The sequence below is a fragment of the Mustela lutreola genome, chromosome 7 (genome assembly GCF_030435805.1).
Source record: "Mustela lutreola isolate mMusLut2 chromosome 7, mMusLut2.pri, whole genome shotgun sequence".
Taxonomy (NCBI): Eukaryota; Metazoa; Chordata; class Mammalia; order Carnivora; family Mustelidae; genus Mustela; species Mustela lutreola.
The window spans coordinates 34,730,400-34,752,385 of NC_081296.1; the positions used below are offsets into that span (position 1 = coordinate 34,730,400).

At 43.6% G+C, this 21,986-nt stretch overlaps 1 protein-coding gene across 4 annotated transcripts in view; it reads right to left on the reverse strand.

The window, feature by feature from the left end:
• SCAPER (S-phase cyclin A associated protein in the ER) overlaps nucleotides 1-21,986 on the reverse strand; it is a 521,195-nt gene that overhangs the window by 13,215 nt on the left and 485,994 nt on the right. For all 4 annotated transcript variants that reach the window (XM_059180289.1, XM_059180288.1, XM_059180286.1 and 1 more), the window contains one exon: nucleotides 17,437-17,586. In XM_059180289.1, the coding sequence (XP_059036272.1) occupies nucleotides 17,437-17,586 (150 nt within the window). The remainder of the gene's footprint in view (nucleotides 1-17,436; nucleotides 17,587-21,986) is intronic.

Here is a 21,986-nt window from a genome sequence, read left to right on the forward strand (position 1 = left end):
ACTGTGTCTTTCACTCTTGTGTGTTCCATTGCTCTCCTGGAGGGCTAGACACATGAGAGTTACTGGAATGAGTGAATCAAAGTGACAGGGGGTTTATAGTTAACAAATTCATCTGTGCCTGGCCTTGGGGAAGAATCCTACTATATCTCTTCTTCTTAGGTCCAGAGCCCATTTTCTGACTCAGAGGTTTCAATGGGCTTCACGTCATGTTGCCGCAGGTCTGTATATGTTGTCCCTTGTTATAGAATGAATGTTCATGTCCCTCCTCCACTCATGTTGAAATCCTAACCCCCAGTGTGATGGCATCAGGAGGTGGGGCCTTCGGGAGGTGACTGAAAATGACAACGAAGGAGCGCTCATGAATGGGGTTAGTGTCCTTATAGAGGAGACCTCAGAGAGCTCTCAGGGCTGCTCCTGGCCTGTGAGAATACAAGAAGCTGGCTGTCTGCAACCTGGAAGAGAGTCCTCCTCAGAACCCAAGCAGGCTGGCACCCTGATTTCAGACGTCCAGTCTCCAGAACTGTGAGAACCACACTACAGCCCGAACTGACTCCTAAGACTTCCCTAAAGAATGAATTTTATGATAAGCTATCTTCTACCCTAGAAGGAAGTTGGGTTTGGGAACCTCAAGGTCCTGAGTACCAATTCAGCTCTCCTTGGCCTGGTCATAGAGAAGGGTCTGGAAAAGATCCAAACCCTCCCCCCACCAAAGCAGGTCATGAGTGACACTGCTCTCTCATTTGGTGTAAAGGAATCCAAAGTCCTCTAGGACACTGCATTGCTAGAAGCTCAGCAACACTCACCACAATGTAAAGCCTGTCACGGGCAGAGCCAGTACTCAAGAGTTTATAAAGCTCCTTACCTACATGGTCTCAGTCTCTGAACACTCTGAAGCAGGTAGACAGGGATGACTCTGCTCTTTTATAAGAAGAAATCTAACACTCAGAAAGTTCGAGAGACTTGCCCCAGCTCCCCCCAGCTGGTCACTGGTGGAGCTGGGTCTGGAAAACTCCTCTGACTGAGTGGTGGCCTCTCACCTCCCAGGCCTGCCCAGGAGAGTCCTGAGGCCGCCCCTTCCTGGGTACAGAGCCTTTCTGTCCCTTCGCTGGAGTTCCTTCCCATGTCTGGCTGCCAGCCAGCTTCTCGCACACCTCTGCCAGCCCACGTGAAGATGAGGATGACACACGGCCATCACACAAAGACTAAACCAGCTGACATACACAGATTAAACCAACACAAAAGGCCTTTCTTCAAAAACCTATATTCTGCTTGGCTAGGTATCAAATAACCAGTTCTTGGCTGTGCTGGGTGGTGCCAAGGGTTTGCCTCAAACCATAAGACCGAAGGATCTGAAAGGGGGGTCGGGGAGAGAGCCAGACGCTCCAGGGCAGGCTGCCGGGCGGTGTTGCTCTGCGGTGAGCGCTGGCTTGTGACTCTTGCCGCCATCGGTCTTCTGAGTTCTGAGTGCCCGCAAAGCTGGTCTGATACTCTGGAAACAGATGCTATTGAGTATAATATACTGATAACGTGAATCCTTGGTATAACTTGAATAATTTAAATTTAAAAAAGAAAAAAAAAAAGGAAAGTGGAGGTGGGGTACTGAGTAGTGGTGAGTCTGGTTTAGAAATGGAACAGGCCTGGGAGAGTCTGTAGATTTTATGTCTGTAAAATGACAACTGCTGCACTCATTGCATAGGATCCCAAGGAGAGTGGCTAGGAAGGCTGTGGAGTCTATCCTGTTATGTAAATGGAAAACAGCCGGATTCTCCTTACCCAGAGGGCCCCTTTCCTCCAACTGTGACTACCTGGAATCCAGCCCAGAACCAGGAAGCAAGCAAGCAGGCCTCCGAGCAGACAAATTAGTCTATTCATGAAAGGTTTACTGAGCATCTACTCTGGCCAAGTGCAGTATGAGGCACCTGGAAGGAGCTAGAGATAAGTCACAGACATCCCTGCCCTCAGAAGGCCCAGTCTTTCCACAAAATCTATGTCAATTACTCACAGGAAAGTTCTGCAAGCTCCAATTCAGTCTACCAACTCATGTTTCAGAAGCAAGTCTAATAAAAGTGGTTTTCTGGCCTATAATAGATTGGAATCAGCAAATTAGGAGACTGCTGGGGATAAACTGACAACAGAAAGAAGTATCAGTATCAGTCAACACCAATAAATGAAGAGGTGGGAATTGAACAGAAATGAAAATTCAGAAAGTTGTCTGGAACCACTTGGTAGAAGACGAACTATCCCTACCCTTTTCATTTAGTTTTGAGAACATTACCATATTGTAGTAAAGTATCTTATTAGAACCCATTATCTTTACTTAGTACTCTACACTTTAAAATTTGCTTCCACACACACAGTAATCCTCATGTGCCTAACACTATGGTAGATATTAATTTCTCTTTTTTTTTTTTAAAGAAGGATTTATTTATTTATTTGAGAGAGAGAGACAGAGAGCGTGCATGCACGAGCAGGGGGAGTGGCAGAGAGTGAGGGAGCCCATTCGGGGCTCGATCTCACAACCCAGAGATCATGACCTGAGCCCAAACCAAGAGCTCAATGCTTAACTGACTGAGCCACTCAGGTGCACCTACATATTATTTCTCAAGGCATCAAAAAATATATAATATATTAAATAGAATTAAAGTTTAAGAAGGCAGGGAACTATAATATTTTAAAAAAATGATCACAAATAGTTAATGTCAAATAAACATCATGTTTTAAAGGTAATTTTGGTAATTTGCAAATGACCACTTATGTGGGAACAATTCATTCCCCGACAATACCAAAACCATGGCACTACATAATAGCAATAAGCTAGAGAAAGGTTCCATAGCGGTTTCTTACCTACGTACGTAAATATATATATATGTGTGTGTCTACCCGTCAATCATGGATACAACCATGGTGGTCTCTAGTGAAATTTTTAGCTCTCTAGAGATCATCCACATTCAAGGAAACAAAATGGAAAATGGCCAAATTCTGTTTTATTTACTTGTACTCTATGAAGCCTGCTGATTTTGCTAGGATCCAAGAGTGATCCTGAATTTCCCCCTATTTAGGAGTTCCCTCATGGGTTTTAGGAAGCTCTGCATTTTGTTTTATTTCTTTATTTATTAGTTATTCAGATATTCAGAATGCCTGCCGGCAAGTTTCTAAATAACTTATTTCCTCAGGACCCCAGCCCCATGTCTGCCATGGACCAGAAGATGGAACCATACACATGGCCCTGCTTGGCTCCAGGCACATGGGCACTTGTTCAGGCAAAGAACAGACGTAAATCCCCAGTTTTCAAAAGTCTCAAGGCTGTGAGCTCGGTAGGGACAGGGGCTGTGCTCCTTTTACTCACTGCTCTCTCTCTGCTATCTGGCATGGTGCCTAGCGCAGTGCCTGACAAATGATAGATGCTTAGTGAGTATCAGGGGAATGAATGAATTAGGGCTGAGGTTTGGTCCCTAAACCCAATTCCAAGGGCTGCATCGGGGGCCCGGGCTTGCTTGGCTCAGAGACGTCAAGGTTGTCAAGTGATACTATCTTTGCAGCACCCTGTGGAATTCAACAACCTCCTGGGACAACAGAACAGTAAGCAGGGGTGGGTGGGGTGGTGGCAGCTGCCTTCTGCAACCCTTGTGAGCTGGTCAAACTGCAGGTCAGGCCGGTTCTGTCGGTCAGGTGGTAAGGTAAGTTGAGCATACACTCACACACACATGTATACAAATAGTTAAATCTTACCAAGCAAATTCTTCATGCTTAAGAATTCTTGTTTTGCTTTTTTCTTTTTCTTGTCAGAGACAAGATGTCCTCAACAGAGGGGCAAATATAGGTGTCTAGACATCTAGATTCATTAAAAGAGACAGCAGAGAGAGTCTGTAAATGATTGGAACAAAGAATATTTTTTCTAGCAGACCAGAAACAAAAGTAGTTACATTCCTTTCTGTAAAACTGGTCCTGCTACAAATGCTGGGGCAAAGAGGCAGCAGTCACAGCAACCAGGCCAAGTCGCTCTGTCCACATCGTTATTGACCAGTCTTATTCATACGGGAAGCCCGGGCCCGGGATAGTAACAATGTGACAGGAGGGGCCTTGAGGTCAGTGACCTCTATGAATCATAGAAAGAAAATGGCATGCCCCAAACTCACTGATACCTTGTGGATAGAGTAGGGAGGGTATGGAGTGGCTTTATTTAAGTATCACAGGAGAGGAATTTGAAGTCTGTCTGTCCACATACATAAGCCAATCAAATTTAAAGCAGAGAAACACGAAAAGTCCATTGGTTAGCACTGCAAGAAGTTTTTCTCCTCCCAGACTTGCTCTTGCCATAAAATAGATTTCTAAGCTGAGATTAAATGCAGAGATCTTGGCAGACTGTGTGGGAGGTAGGTCCTTTAAGAACTAGCCTTCTTCCTGGTGGTCCCAGGGATTCATTGCTGTCAGGCACCAGCACAGTGTCCAGGAGGAAGGAGAGCGAGGGAAGAAGGGAAAGAGGAAGGAAAGCAGCCAGGGTCAGGAGGAGAGACGAAAGCCCTTAGTTGGGGGTGTGGCCTCTCACAAGCTTCGGAGAGCAGGTGATCCTATGGGAACAAGGGTCTCCTCATGTAGTGAGGGGTGAGTGGCTGTCCTCCTGTATCCCTCCAGGGAAACTGAGAAGGCCCCTGACTTGCTGTTCTCTGCTTCCTCAGGGAGATCAGCTAAGTGCTGGTTACCCCCAGCAGAAGGATGCAGAAGAGGCGTCTGGGCTCCTCCAACACCACTAGGCTCCCATAGCGGAGAACACCTCAGAACCAGGGGCACCTGCTCCATCCTGGGGCTCCAGTATGAATCTCTTGATGCCTATTTTCCTGTTCCCACAAACTGGAGTAACTTTGAGACACAGTTTGAACATATCATCTCCTGCTAGTAACTTTTAGGGGCTTCTCATCCTCTTCCAGAGGGGAAATGCCCAAGTTCTTGATCTAGCACACGGGTCCCTTCTTGACCTGGACCTGGCCCACTTCTGCATCCTAGCTCGTGTTCTTTCTCCCACCTCCTGAACTCCAGTTGGAGTGAACAGCTTGCTGTTCTCTGAACCTGCCAGGCTATTTTACATGGCGGTGCCTTTGCTTATGGTCTTTTCTATGCCTCGAATGTCTTTCCTTCCTTGCTACCCAGTGAGTATCTTTCAGACATCCGCCAAAGCACCACCTCCACCATGAAATACCCCTAGAGGAACTCCAGCACAGAGCCAGGTTTGTTCATGGTCTGTCCCTTTCTCCCTCCCAGAATGTCAGCAACTGGAGGGCAGACTTGGTCTATTTTGCTTCCCACTGCATCCTGGGTGTCCAGAGTGCCTGGGCCACCAAAGGCACTTGTTAAATGTTTGCTGAAGGAAGGACAAGGAGGGACTGAATTGTCTGCACTGACAGTACTGCTCCGGGGCTATGGGTTCCACGAGACAAGATCTGGGTTGTATTCCTTTCTGCATCTCCCAGAGGCTGGGCATTTGGCAGAAGTGGATATGCGAGAGAAGGAATGAGGGATGAATGCTCACATGGACACTAAGCACACGGTCCTGGCATCGCCCCAAGAATAAGTCACTTCCAGCATTCTGTTCTGTATTAGAGCTTCTTTTTCCTTCTTTCATGTTGCCTATTCTGTGAGAAGAGTTACCTTTCAAATGAAGCATGTTCTAAATTCCCTTCAAACACATCTTGCAGCACAAGAAGGTTGGGCTAGATTATCTTAAACACTTGGCTAACCCTAAAAGTCATGGATTCTACAATCTGTCAGGGACTATGCTCAGAAGTGCTGTTCCATTTCAATTTATGTTTCAGAAAGAACCTTGTCTAAAGAGCACAGACCTTGGAAATAATACAGACTCATCATCATACATTTGAGGGACTACTTTATTTTGGATTTTCTGTTTATTTGCATTATCTGTGTTCCATCTACCACAGGATGGGGGGAGGAGGAGAGGGGGAAGGCTGGTCACAGAAAGCCTTAGATAGTTTGTCAGGAGGCTCGAGGTTGGTGACTTTGAGCAGGTCTTCCTCCTCTTTGGCAATGAGGGGAGCTGGGCTAAATGGTCTTTGAAGACCTGTAAACTTGCAGAAATATTAAAATCCTGTGCTATGAGGATTCACACATCGGACCTCCTTATGCTGCCTATACCTGTGCAGATATTACACTTAAATATGGTAAAAAAAAAACAAAACAAAAAAAAAACTTACTCTTTTTTCTTAAGCATGAATAAAATAGTTATTATGCAAAATATGCTGCCCACAAATTCTCAACTAGTAGCTGTTCTGATTTCTAAAGCAGCTTCTTTAAAAAAAGAGAACTTATAATTACACATGGACACAGACACATCCATTACAGACATTACAGGACGTGTGTGAAGGAGGTGGACAGATGACGCTTTTAATAATGTCTTAAAAAAGACATTCCAAGGGGACTTCGGATCATTCCTGTGAGGAGAACTTGGGTCAAATCTTGGGTGGTGTGAGAACAGCAGGGCTAACAAATGGAGAGCGTAGGCTGATAGATTTTCTGGTCACATCCTAACAGCAGTCAGAGAGCACGGATGCATTCCATGGAGCATTTATGGGCTCACTAGCACTAGTCTATGACAATTTTATTTAATCATAAAAATATAATAGTAGTCAAATCTTTTTGTAGTTTCAGTTTACTGCTTTCTTGAGTGAAATAAATGGTCTCTCAGATTTCTTTTGCTTTCATCTCGCTGCTCTAAGTACAGTAGGATAAGGTTCCAATTAAGACCCATTAAATGTTCACATTGATTCATGCGAGCCATTTTCCAGTTTCTTTTCCTAACACAATCTCAATGCACCTCTGAGTTATCTCTGTGGTGTGTTTTCAGTTTAGCAGTTGCCCGTACAAAAGAGAATTATTTGGGTGTGAGGTCTCCCTTCCTCTTACTTCTCCAGCCCAAAGTGCTGAGCAGAGACTCTCCTTCAGTGTCCTCCAGTCATGCATATGTTTATCACCTGTCAGGTATGTCCAGCTGAACAAGGCATGCCCCTTGGGGGAGGGGGTGGCTGGCAGCTGGCCAGAGCCAGACTGGCCCTCCCAACCCCCTTCGGCGGCTACACCAGAGCAGTGTACTGAATGCACTGGGCCCAGAGACATCTACAAGAGGATCCTCTGGTGCTTTTGCATCTTTCAGGTCCACAGAGGGACCTTGGAGGCAGGGGACGCATAGAGCTTTCTCTAGCTTCTCCCTAGGTGGGAACACATACTCAGACAGCAGAGATGGCCCATCTATGCTAATAGCAAGTGCATACTCCATAGCTTCTCCCACTACGAGCAGGGAATCTGGAGGCAGACAGTGACCGTTTCAATAACATCACCATCAACATCATTCTGGCCCAGGAAAAGTGCTCATCACCATTATGCATGGTCTAATTTACTTTGCACAACAATGCCATGAAGTATTCTTGGTGCCATCCCTATTTTATAGATGAGGAAGCAGGCTTGTGCAGGATGGTGGAGCTGGGACAAGAAATTATTAGGTCGCCAGGCTCCAGAGTCCATGTTCCTCTTATCAAGCTAGAAAAACATACTACTGAGGCCTTAAAGCAGAGGCCAGAGCACATGCCGCTGCCACGACAGGGCCTCTCATACACCAGGTTCTCTCGTGGTGTGCGGCATCTGATGCCCCACTAAGGGGACACGTTCCCAAAGGACCTGCATGTGAAGAGATTGAAGAAAAATATTTAAAGTTGCCCTTAGGAAATGTGTTAAAAAAATGAATGAATGATGTGGTGGTTTGGGAGCCTTTGAGTATAGATTTTCCTGCAGTGTGATTTCTTAGAGTGGGACATACCCGTCAAAAAACGTCTTCTTTTTTTAAACCCAATCATAAGTCAGAGTAGATTTGCCAACTAAGTGAGTAAAGACTCCACAGGCATCCACTGCCATAGCTGAGAGTTAAATCTGAGACCGGAGTAATAAGGATGACAATTTACTCTTCACAACAATCCTAGGAGCTGGGGTTTGTCTCTATGCTATAGTTGCAGAAAGTGACACTCAGGATAGCTGGCCCACGTTTATCATCCAAGTGAAAGGAGAGTGGCTAGGATTTGATCCTAAATCTGCCCCCAAAGCTCTCTCTCACATATCACTGTTTTCTCAAGTACAGTATTTGCAAAATCTTCAAACACAGTAGCTTCCTTTGGATCTCAGAACACTGGTTCCAGCAAAAACGAAACTACGGGGTTTCTTTTAGAATAGATTAGAAGACAAATAACCCATAATGCCGAGGAAATGGCTCTTAAATTTTTAGCTCTATATCAGGTCAGGAAGTGTGGTCAGTAAAACAGAAGTATTGTATGGTTCCAAACCTGGGACCATTTTAACCTTTTCTGCAGTATTATGCCCAAGGAAAGCTGTATTCTTGCAACACCCAATCATTCATTAAACGCATGCTTATTAGGTAACTGCTAAGTGCCAGGCACTGCTGTGGCACTGGGGTCAGACTCTGCTCTCAAGGTACCTCTATTCTAGTGGGATGGGGTGGGGATGGGAGTGGGAATGCGGAGACAGACAAAGGAAATATATGGCAGGAAGTGTAGAAAGGAAAATAGAGTAAGGTAAAGGGGGAAACAGTAACCATGGGGCTTATCTACTGTTTTAGATACAGTGGTCACGGAAAGTCAGATAAGATAATAAGACATCTGAGAAAAAAATCTGGAAGCCTCTCCAAACCATGCTGATTTCTGAGGGAAAAGTATTCGAGGTAGAAAGCAGCAAGGACAAAGGCTTAAGGTGTGTTGGTGGAACAGTGACAAGACCAGCTGTGGCTAGAGTGGAATATTTGTGAATGCTATCCTTAGAAATGAAAATGATTAAATTTATCTACTTATGTTGGTCTGGCCATGTATTCGCACTTTGTCTCAGAATTATATACCCATCTTCTATCAGAGTAGGAAGGGCTCTTCTGACAGCAGGAAAGTGAAGCCCAGAGAAGAGCAGAGACGTGCCCAGGGCGGCTTGGCTGAGCAGCCGTGAAAGGACTGGGCCGCCCTCACTGCTGCACCAGCATTTGATCCATGGCGATGGGCTTTCCGTGATAGAATTGATAGAATTTCCTATCTCAGTGGAGGGGTTTTCTTTGTGATGATACTTTAATTCTTAACCCACTGAGCCACCCAGGCGCCCGGTTATACTTTAATTCTTTATAATCTGTCTCGGTGATTTATGAAAAAGGTCCTCAGTGACTGAAGACCGAGGCAGGCCCAGAAAAATTAGATCTACCATCAGTCAGGAGTTAAACTCTGATCAGACGTTCCTTTTGATATCATTTTCTTATACGTATTTGATGACCCAATAGAGGATTTTCCAGGGAGCAAAGGATGACTGGGATTTGCGTGCGCAGCTGTCCTAACTGTATTCACCCTGCTCAGAGGGTCTGGGTTCAGGTACTTTGGGAAGAGGGTGCCGACAGTTTATTTCTTGGCTTCCCTTATGCGTCTTCTACAGCTCTGCCTCATCTTGGGATGGAACTCGGAAGGGAGTGATTAGCTTCGTGTCCCTTTGCAGTTTAATTACACAAGACACTAGCCTTCAGAATGACACTACTCACATTCCTGGTCTCACAGCCTGCTGAAGGGGCTTAGTGGGTTCCCAGCTTTTTATGGTCCCACTGAGATGAAGCTATGGCTAGCTTTCAACTTCAAAGCTTTAATGTTAGACTTCAGGATAATTATTTTCCTGGAATGTTCTGGATCTGAGTTTCTCAAAAACAAGAAACTGAGGAAACTGGTAAAGGAAAGACAGCTTATCCATAGGATCCTGCTTGTTTTTTTTTTTTCCTAGATCACTATGTCAAAATTATGAATTTAGCCCATTGCTAAAGCAGGTGTATTATTTAGTGCTGTGAGATGGTGTTAACAGGCTAAGGGGGTATCAACTGCTCCGTCCATGAGCATTCACTGTGGGTCAGGCCCTATTAGGCTGTCTCACCCAATTTGCACAAGCTGGGAAGTAGTGGTGACACCTCCATTTTCCGGATGAGAAAACTGAGGCTCAGCGGCCAGTAACTTGCCCAGAGTCATCCTGCTAGCATAAAGCAGAATAGAGGTTTCCAAGGCAGCTGACTTAAGCATCCGTGCTCTTATCCTCTATGACATCTGACTTTAGGAACCACTGGAGATGAGTTCAAAACCTCAGGGCAGACTGATTCACAATATGAATCCATTCAGGTACCACCCTACCAACTGCCACTGGACCACACAAAGGAGGATCTGTGTGAATTACAAGTGTTACGAATCAGGAAGCAATCCCACACAAAGAGCGAAAAACATTCCTTTCTTAGTTACACAGTACAAGCATCCATGGCCAGGGTTGGTGCTGAGTGGTGCAAGGGTCCATCTGAAGCTCGGTGGGGGCTGCCATCAGCTCCAGCTGATCCCCTGGGGAGGCAGCCAGGCATTCCCTACAAGCTCTCAGGGGCTTTACATGGGGTGAGCATGTGGTGTTCCAAACTACCCTTGTGTTGGAAAACCCATCCGAAGAGATGAGGGGAGTAAGAGGTGCCTTTTATTTAGCTTCTTTGAAATTGGTAACTTTCAATATAATCAACCCAAACTGGCAACTGGCAAATTTTGCCATTCTAATACTAACCAGGTCACTCACTAGAAGTGTTACATGTTTGGATGGGCAGAAGTTAATGTATAGTTAGGAAAGTTATTGTTCTTTTTTTGGAGGGAAAAAAATCCCACATTTTTCTTTGGTACTATAACAGAGTGTAACTTCAAAATGGTTATATTGTTAAAATTGTTAAGCTTTTCTTAGACATACAGTTCCATTTTATGTGAGGAACTGTCTTTGTCACACAAAGAAAGATACGGAAGGTTGAATGCCTGTGTGACAGCTAAAGAACGAGCTGCCAACACTGGGAGGACAGGAAGGCTTCAAACACTGGCGTTTCTGCCCTGAGCCCACCACACTGGACTTCATTCATGGACCTGCGTGGGGCCAGGGGAGTTTCCCAAATGGGTGTGACCTGCGACCATCCGCTTTGAGAAAGACAAAGACCTAAGAATGTTTGAAAAATTAGGCCCCTTCTGTAAGTTCTAAAAGCTGAAATGGGGCTCTGGAAAACTGCCACTCTGAAAATGTCACTCTGCTTCCCTCACCTGCAGATGCTGTACAACGAAGAAAGTGACCAGTTTTTGTTTGCAGGGAAATGTCCAAGGTGAGCACAATAGATACAGTTCAGGTATGTTTAATCAATCAATGTTTAGGTTTTCTTACTAAGTCATCAAATTACAGAAGACCTGGGATATGCATGTCACCCAGCTCAGGCAGAATCTGGTTTCAAAGGCTTCACTGTTCAACTTCCTCACCTGTTCTGATCTCCCCAGAAGTGCTGGAGCTTCTGGTACAGTGCAGGGATCTGCAAGGGCTTCCCTCTGGAGAAGCTGGGTGGGGGCAGGGGGCCACAGGAATCCCTCCTCTCACCTGCCACAAGAGACTCCGGCTCTGGGAGCTGGGATCTATGGGGTCTTTCCAAATGAAAAAGTCACTAACTAAAAGGAATATGCAAAGGTGCTTATTCCCAATACAGTAATATGCAGGCAGTCAAACAATCTGTCATTCGAGTTAATTTAATTATCAGACTGCATTTAATTATTCAATATAAAATGTAAATAAAGTGAAGGGCTGACAGCACTACTAATTATGTTCATTATAATAATTAAATGGGAAGGGATTTCAAAAGAGTCACAAAATTACCATAATATACAAGGAAGTTTTTGATTATAAAAACAACATTTTAATTAGATACTGCAGCCCGATAGGAAACAGATGATTGGTTTCATCAAGAATGGGGTATTATATTTTATTATTCAGGTTTCTCTCCTGAAGTCATCTTTGGTATCAGGGGGGCTCAGTACTTCCAGTTAATAGACTAAATGGTGGCAAAAAAATAGTGCCAATCCTTTATGCAAAGCAGTTGCCTAATAAAACAGCCTTTGGCTGTTCAAAATCTCCTGTCTTATAAAGACACAAGCTGTTTCCCCAGGAGGAAATAAAGGACCCACTGCGGACATACAGGCCTGCAAATTAACATGACTTCTGACTAATGATATAGAAGCATTAAATGAATTGAGCATCATAATTTCTCCTCTGAAATTCCTCTGATTTAGAGAACGTGGCATCAGGTTAAATACATTCGCTTCCCAAGAACAGAAGAGAGGTGGAAAGGGCACTGACTGCACTGCCAGTGGTGGGGCAGGGGCATCCCAGGTCCTGCTCGCAATTCCTTCCCTTCCTCCAAGCCTCAGCTACTCCACCTGCAATCTGAGGCAGCTGGACTGGAGACTCCAGAGCGCTTCCAGGTGAAGACTCCATGAATCTTGACCAGAGCTGGGAAGAGAGCTGAAAGCTCTATTTACCACATCCCCTCAGCAAACACTCAGCAAATTACTGGGTTTTGGGGAGATTAGGAAGGGAATTCAATAAAACAGGTTTTTAGAATGAAATAATCAATTAGCTTTTTAATTGCAGAAAACTCCCCGATTCTACTGGGATAGGAGCAGTTATCATCTTAGTAAGCCTGAGGCTCTTTCCCCCAATGCAGTGGGATGGCACGGAGCGTGGCTGAGAGCCGGTGAGCACAAGCCTCTGATGCAGCTAGAACTGTGGCCAGAGATGGCTCCACAGAGCAAGGCCCAGACATCTCACCTGTAAGTCCCAGCTCATCAGTGTCTGTCAGTGGAGCTCCTCTACTAATTGGGGGCCAGGGGGCTCCAGGGTATTTTCAGCTTTTAAGGATGAGCTGTCATGGAGGCCACTAAATAAGCCATCTGGTGCTGACAGAATCTGGAGCAGAGCAAGGAGCGTCTGAAAAACCACAAAATGGCTTGGAGTTCCCATGAGATCAGAAGGCTTCTCTGTCTGTGGTTCTAATCTCAGCTTTTAAAATATCACAGGCTCATGGAACTCATAAGGGAGGTCATCTAGAACAATCCACTTCTTTAAACAAAGTTTTTTTTATTGTGATATAATATATATAACATAAAACTTACCATTTTAACCATCTTTAAGACTGCAATTCAGTGGCATGAAGTATATTCACAACATCATGCAACCATCAACACCATCATCAACCATCAACCATCAACATTTCCAGAACCAGTATACCTCCCTGTATTGTCAAAAATGCTCAAATCTCAAGAGGGAATATGATTAATTTAAGATCACACAAGGGGCATCTGGGTGGCTCAGTCAGTTAAGCATCTGCCTTTGGCTCAGGTCATGATTCCAGGGTCCTGGGATTGAGCCCCTCATCAGGCTCCCTGCTCAGTAGGGAGTCTGTTTCTCCTTCTCCCACTTCCCCTGCTTGTATTCTCTCTCTCTGTGTCAAATAAATAAACAAAATCTTAAAAAAAAAAAAAAAAAACCAACAACAAACCAAAAATGATCACACAGCTTGTGGCAGAGAGGTAGGTTAGAACCCAGGCCTTCTATTTGCTAGACTGCAGTCGATTTTATGCTCATAAAATGCACTCATTTATAACTTGCCAGGATTTTTACAAGTTTCCTGAACAAAACACACAGGTATGTCCCAGCAGCTTTCCAATCGGTCTTCAGAGTTGTGGAACAACAGCTTCTCAGTGTACTGTCTTGGTAAGTGGGCATTATTTTCTGTACCCCAACCCCTGCCCAGGATACACATTAGAGATCCCCAGTAGATGGGGTCTGTGATACATGGGATTTTCTTAAGCAACACGAAATGAAAAGTACACTGAGTCGAGTGCAAGTTACTCTGTAAGACCTGGGTTCTAGTCCTGGTCTTCTAGTGATTCTTCATGTCATGTCCGGGACTTGCTTCACCTCTTCAGACCCTGGTTCCTCACTTGTTTGAGAGGCAGAAATATACCCTGTAGAGCCTCACTGAAGAGCTAATGAGGTCCAAAAGACAACAGATGGGAAGAACAGTACCAAGAATTCTACAAATATCAGGGGTTATGCTTAGAAACAGCACCTCCGTAATGTACAGTGTCTCAGTGTTTGACAATTATTATAATTTCTTTCAATTTCTGATTTCTCTACTTTTTATCATAGTCTTTCTTCTTGTCATTTCATCAACTGCCTGAGGCTGCAGTGACTTCTCTGATCTTGTTTCTAGTCAGAAGTGATGTCCAGTTTAGTGTTGTCTTTCTGGGAGGCAGGCGTCAAAATGGGGATCTGGCTTTTTTCCCTTTTCTCATTTCTTCTTCATAATGAGCTCACCTCTCGACAGTTGTCTCCACATCCCTGTTGCATCTTCCTCCTCAGCTGATGAGCCACAGAGCACCTGTCTCCTGCCTGTGCCGCCTGGTACTCTCTCTGCCTGCTTCCTCGTGTCCCAGTGTGCCCAGTCTCTGCTCTGTCCCCTGGTCCCAGGCACTGCTGCCATGCCATCTCCAAATGCCAGTTCCCTCGACCTCATTTCCTGTTCATTCTGGTGAGCCTACGAAACTTAGGAGGTATGCCTGATCTACAGAAAAGGATCAGTCTGTAATCTAGCAGCAGCGGCAAAACTCTTTTAACTCCCACACAACTCTGAGTTCAGTAAATTCATCACAAAAGAGTTGGCTTCGACAAAAAGTTTCAAACCATCCCCAAATGTGGGAGTGCTGAAGGAGCTGAACTCTTGCTGAGAAACTGTAACACAGCAAAATCCTCACCTCTTCACAAGCGCGGTAGATAGCATTGCCATATATGTTGAACAACTTAAGTTTAAAACAGGAAATCGTTTGGTAAACCACGGTCTGTCTATACAACATAAAGCATGCAGCCAATAAAATGATACAACAGTGTGCGTCAGCTATATGTCAATAAAAAAAATACCCACAAAGTATGATTTTGATATACAAATGCCACCTGACTTATGATGATTCAACTTTTGATTTTTCAACTTTATGAAAGCATACACATTCCGTAGAAACTGTACTTTGAATTTTGATCTTTCCCCAGGCTAGTGATAGGACACTTTCTGGAGATGTGCAGTGTTGGCAGCTCCCAGCCAGCAGCCCCCCTCCTCGGCCTCGTCATCCACGTGATCATGACGGCAAACAATTGACAGACTGAACAACCATTCTGTACTCAGACGCGCTTCTGTTTTTCACTTTCACTACAGTATTCAATGAGCTAGATGAGATATTCAACACATTACTATAAAATAGGCTTTGTGGGAGATGATTTTACCCAACTGTTAGTGTTCTGAGCATGCTGAAGCTAGGTGAGGTGTATGAAGTGTACTTTCCACTTAAGGTATTTTCAACGTATGATGGGTTTATTGGGACATAACCCCAGTGCAAGGAAAGGAAGACCTATAATGTCACATGTATAAACCAGGACATAAGGGTTTGCACAGTATGATCTCGGCTAAGTAAAATATTCATACAGGGGTGGTGGTTTGTGAAACGTGGTCAGGAGGCACAGACTTCCAGTTATAGGATAGAGAAGTTCTGGGGATTGTAATGTATAACATGGTGACTAGTACTGTATCCTACATCTGAAAGTTGCTAAGATAGGAGATATTAAAAGTTCCCGCCACAAGAAAAAAGTCTGTAACTCTGTGAAGTAATGGATGTTAACTAAACTTACTAGGGTAGTAATTTTGTATGATATGCATATATTAAATTACCAGTTTGCACACTAAAATGAATACAGTGTTATATGTCATCTATATGTCAATAAAACTGGAAAAAATATTCATAGAAAAAGGACTGCAAGGGAACTTGCCAAAATGGTAACAGTGGCTATCTCCGATGGTAAGGTCAGGAATAACAGCGATCCCGCCTTCTCTATGCTTGCCTGTCTTTTTCATGGTGAGTAAGGAACACGTTTGTAATGAGAAAAATAAAAACAAACTTCTAAAGGAAAATAAAATACAATTTAGTAGGCTGAATGAATGAATACATGTGAAGAAAAGAAAATCACACAGATTTCCCTCAGCTTTCCTTCCCTGAGCAGCTTGTAAGAGACTCATGAACCTGCTGGGCACTGCCAGAATGCTCCAGGGATGGGTGTGGGGTGGTGGTGAGAAAGAGCTGTGTCTGAAAACAGGGATTTTCTATGTACGACACTTGTTCCGGTGAGGGTCCACATTTTCTATATTTTAATCATGAAGATCTTTCTAGAATGAACTGTATGTTCCTCACTCCTAAAAAGAAATGCAGGGAACATACATTTTGCTTCCATGCTCATTCAGAGTTAGCTCTGAGGAGATAAAGAATCTTCTTGGAAATAAAGTACAGGGTTCAGGGTACCTTTGAACCCAGATGACTGCAATTTCCGAGTTTTGGACCCTGCCTTATTTTTTCTTTTGCTCTTTCTCCTTATTAGGTAGACAGTTTCAGCTCATAGTCTACACCTTCTTACCTTGTAATCGGCTCTATCAGTGTAACCAGCGCCTGTCCTTCTCCTGCCCTAGTCTAGTTTGCTGTAGGCTAAAAAGACCTAATGAGCATGCTTGTTAGAGATCTGCCTAAGATAAAACTTATTAAGTTTGGAGTGAGAGTTAAGAGTTGTCCAGAGGCTTTTTTTCTCAGCTATAATCCATACTGTTAAGGTTGCAGTAGGCTTTAGATAAATGATGCTGTCAGGAACTACTATTTGATACATTAGTTATGCCATTACTCTGGTTCTAAAAATAAAGAGAAATAAAGTGCTCATCATCATCATCATCATCATTATTATTATTTTTACAAAATCAGTAACATATACTACTTTTTTATTTTATTTTTTATTTTTTTTATTTTTTTATTTTTTATTTTATTATTTTTTTTTAATTTTTTATTTTTTATAAACATATATTTTTTATAAACATATATTTTTATCCCCAGGTCTGTGAATCACCCAAAATCAGTAACATAGTCTTCCCAACTTCTTAAAGCAGCAGAACCCTATTTACTAATGAACCCTTGCCTGAAAACTACATTATCCCAACAGTTAAAAGCAAAACTACTCTGGGTGACTCAAGGGAGAGAAGCCCAAATCCTGTTTTCTCAGGGCCCCCTCCAACACCACCTAGTAGCCTCTAAGCACCTAGGCAAAAGCCAAGCACCAAAAGCGGCTTCAGAAAGCCCCTGACTCTAATGCTATCTGCAAAGTGATCCAAGCGGAAAGGTGCGACTGACCTCCTCAAAACAAAACAAAGACATGGATAGAACATCAGAACCTGTGTGGTAAGGGTTTGATGCTTCTGTGGAGTGAAGGTTGTATTACAAATCTTTTATTTTTACAGCTCTAAGAGGAGGCCTTGGTGCTAATCTAGTGCTGACCACATCTCTTTGGATAGAATAAGTCAGAGACCTGTCCCTGGACCCTGGGTGAAGGGCCTCACACAGGACAGATGGGTTCCAGCAGGCCAGCCTGCCTTTTCTCACTCCAATACCTCACACTCTCAGTGTTGGGGGGGCAGTCTAAGAAGTGTCCAGGGCCTCTTACCTGGTTATCTGGGTGGTTGACAGTGAAGTAGCCCACACAGACGATGACCTCATGAAGGAGGCTTTCACAAGAGACTTGGCTGCAGTGGCCCAGCAAGGAGCTGGCGATGTGCCGGAAAGCCAGGGACAAGCCCTCTGCCCCTACAATAGACTGACAAAGACAAGAAGCGGTTAGAACTCCTCAGCTAGGGGAGAGGGGCTGCAAATCACAGAGCAAGACTGGACTCTGTGCACTTTCTGCTATGGTGCTGGAAAAGCATAGGAAATTTCTAGAGCACTATGTTTCAGAGTTCAGTTCAGGGATTCCCGCTCTAATAAATGACCACAATAAATTGAATGTTTAACCTGAGAAGAGACATGGAGAAATACGCTTTACTATGTGGATCAAGATTCTATCCGCCTAAACCATGGTTATTTATTCCATCTGCAGTATGGAATTTTTTTCTCATGGTACAAATACTCTCACTGTAGAAAATTTGGAAAAATACAAAATACCAAAATTCTTCTGCGAATCTATCATTTAGCTAACTTCTAACACTTTTTTTTTTAATCTGAAGGAGAAAACATTTTCTTCAACACAGGTATAAAAACACAATTCCAAATATTTACTGATGTTCAAATAGGGAAGCAATACGAATAATGACTGCTTATTATTCAAATAAAAGGCTCTAGAAACCCAGCGTTCCCAAAAGAATGTAAAAAAACCAACAACCCACTTCCCCCCAATAAAAACAAACCACGGAGCCCCCTCAACTGTAAGGCTTCTGGGATCCTTTCTCCAGACAGGCAGAGGGCTGTTGTTGGTGGGCAACGCGGGAGGAGAGCCTGACTCTGTCTGTGCAGCCTGAAGCTTCTATTTAATAAACATGTCAAACAGACAGAGCGACAGGAGGGCAAAGGGGAGAGGCAAAGCCCACAGAATACACTCGCAGCCGACACTGGAATGAAGCACCACTGCTGGCCTGTGGGAAAAGGCCGTGTTTTAAACTCATCTCTTGATTTGAGGTCTTGCTGGGCTTGAACCAGGTCAGATACGTTGCAGTTTGGAAGTTGTAATGAATTCACTTTGCCGAACGGTGGTGAAACACAGTTCTGTTAGTGAGTATTGCTGAAATAAAATGACCACTAAATTTTAAGAGTGCCTTCTGTCTCAGTTTCATTGCCCTGAGACAAAATGTTTTTCAAGCCCCAAAGAGGCTTCACGAGAGCTTTGTTCCTTTAAATCAAGTAATGACACCTTCTCAGCTCAGCCCTTATTTAATTAGTTGTGTCCAGCATGCTGTGACCCAGTACCCTCTGTTTAACCTTCACTGATAAGAGCAGGTCAAGGGGCATGTAAGTTTGAATATAAAAATTAAACCAATTTTTCAAGGAAACTATATTTCCTTTTTAGCCAGAATTAATTGCCAAGTCAGTACATTGATTTGTTTCTTGAGACCACCTTCGATTGTAAAATCTGTCAAAGTGTATGCAATATACAATATCCAGGATCTCAAGGCCATCTGTGCCTATGAATTCACAGTGAAATCAGACTCTTTGCTGAAGGGGGAAAATATTTTGACAGCCTTATTCGTATACAATGAAATGGAATAAGCTAAGAAAATGTTTGAATGGATAACCTTATGCTGCGACTACATGATGGGTTCTCACATGAAACGAGCACATGGGCTTATGGCTGGGCAGAAGTGTGGAGGGGCACTGGGAATGCTGCACTCAAAAGTCAACCTTCTGAACCAATGTCTGCAAAGGCAATTTGGGCAAATTCTTCTTCCACATTCCTTGAGGGCCTACTATGTGCTAGCTAGCACGGTGCTTCTACCTAATCTCATTTAGCCCTCATACTTGTGAGGTAGGTGTTTTCTGTTTATTATACAGATGAGTAACTGAGTTCAAACGATTTGTCTAGGGTCATAAAACTTGGTAGTGTAATGGCCCAAAGTCACATCAGTGACTCCAGATCCAAAGGTTGATAAGGATGCCCATTGCAGCTCCGTATTCTTGTGATGCCCTGGGCCTCAAATGGTCAACACATCTCACACCATCTAATTCAACTCTTTGGCAGGTCAGACAATTTATCTCATTTCGATTGTGGTCCTCTCAGGCAATTCATAAATTGTCTCCCATATTTTCCTGAGGTCAGACCTATGTGTACCTAAAATCTCTTTTCCTGTCTTTTATAAATGTAGTTCCTAAGATCTCACTTGTGACAAGTAAGTTGTCTTGATGAACTAGAACCTGAGTTTCTCTGATCATATTTATCACAATAGCACTTTTCTCCCACACTTGCCCATTGCTTTGTGATGCATACACTGTTATTTTATACTGTATTTACCTGAGTGTTACATGCTTGATCAGATGTCCATCTACATCAGTGATATCTGGTGGATGTTTTACTTTAGCTTGCCAAACAGAGTGCAGTGGTCCCAAAAAATGCCTATAAATCCTTGACAGTCCTCCCCCTGAGAGGTGGGGCTTATGCCTTCTCCTATTGAATCTGGAGGGCTTATGACCGATTGAACAGAGAGTATGGTTGATAGGTAGCTATACGACTTGTAAGGCTAGGCCATAAAAGGCCATGCAGTTTCTGTTTCTTTTGGAACATTTGTTTTCTGGAAGCTTCCTCTCAGGACACTCACTCAGCACCCAGACACCATGATATTTTAAGCCCAAGTCGCACAGAAAAGCCGTGTAGAGTCTTTAGCAACAGTCCTTGGTGAACCCAGTCTTTAAGTCATCCCAGGCATCAAAAAGAAGAGTGAAGGAGCCTCTGGATAATTTTAGCTCCCAGCTCTCTGTGTCAACCTGTCCCTCCATTCCCCCACTTGTCGTCTGAGGGTCTCGGCCGAAGCCTTACATCATGGAGCAGTGACAAGTCACCCCTATCTGAATTCTGCCCATAGAAACTATGATCATAATAAAGTGGTTATTGCCTATTAAGGTTTTTTATTTTAAATGTATAAAAGTAACTGGAACAATAAGGTAATCATTGGTAGATGTATTAGAGGCCCTGATGCTAGAAATTCTGGGCATTTGGGGGCCCGCATGTGCTGATGAGGAGTAAGAAAAAATGAGCTGGACCTTGAATTTCGAAAGGATGACAGCCAAGAGGAAGGTTCATGTAGGCTTTCCTGGCCCATGCACTAGTCAAGAGGAAAAGGGTACGTGGGAATAATGTCTGGGGAGAGAATGAGAAATAATTATGGCCAAACTGACTAAGATAAGATAAAACAGGAGTTAGAACAGAGATAAGAAGAAGAAGAAGGAGAAGGAGAAGGAGAAGGAGAAGGAGAAGAAGAAGAAAGAAGAAGAAGAAGAAGAAGAAGAAGAAGAAGAAGAAGAAGAAGAAGAAGAAGAAAATAGAAAATAAAGTTAAGAGAACTTTGGAACTCCATGAAGGACAGAGAAAAAGACATAAATGTACCAGAGAACTGTCAGGAACCAGCCAAGAAAGGGCATTCCACTTGGGAAACAGGGCATTTGAGTCTAAGAATGGGTTGAACACTCTTGAGTCACCCTGGCATTTTCCCTGCTGTTTCGGACAAAAGGAGCTCAAGTAGGGAATACACTTCAGGCTAGACATGGTGAGGAGGTAGAGAGAAGTCTTGGTTTTTATGTTCATTTGCCATGAAGGGCTCCAAAAATAAGCTTCTGATTTTTCTAATATTATTTGTCATTGCACTTAAGGGCCACTAGGGGAGCAGGGCGGGTTGGGGTTCAGTGGTGTTCCTTTTGAGTGAGACTGAACAGGTTGCAAGCTCACAGGAATGGTGTGGGGGTGCATGGATCTGGGCTCCCTGACACTCAAGAGTGACTGATGGAACGGCTGACTTAACACAGGTGCTTTTGCTTATCACGTGGAGCACCCTGCAGCAGTTCGAATCCTGGTCAGAAGACCTCTGCCACTAGAAGCTAAGAGACAGTTTTCAGATATTTTGTTTTCATGATCCCTGGTGACAAAGGAAATCACTTTACTTGGACTAGCTGATGGGTGACTGCTAGTCTCCGTGTTCTCAGGACAAAAATTTAGTATCTCCTGATTTCCAAGCTGTTTCGACACTGAACAAATGGGTTTGGTTCTTCACAAAACCCAGATGGCATGAACCACTGGCATTTTCTGGAGTAGACAACGTGAGGTGTGCCTATAAACTCTCAGAACTTTATATAGATTAAGTAGTTATTACCTCAGACCAGTTCAAGCCCTTTGGAAACTGAAATGCATTAACCCTAAAGAGATTTCTGTTCTTGGGATGGATAAACTAACTCTTCAAAGTGGAAAGATATCGAATCCAGTGATACAACTTACTAATTTCCTGTTGTGAATGGAATGACAGGAAGACAAGAATTCCACATTTGTCACTGGCTACAAAACAAATGTTTCTTCTAATTGGGAACGGCCAAAGTCCACCATTTTCATACGTTTGTATCTCTATAACCTTTTTCCCTTTGAGCAAAGCAATTCATCTAAATTATGGGTTCATCATCTGCCAAGTTTGTTCCTTTTTTAATGAAATCGCTTGACAGTTAATAAACCGAAAGAGAAGTCTACTCCTT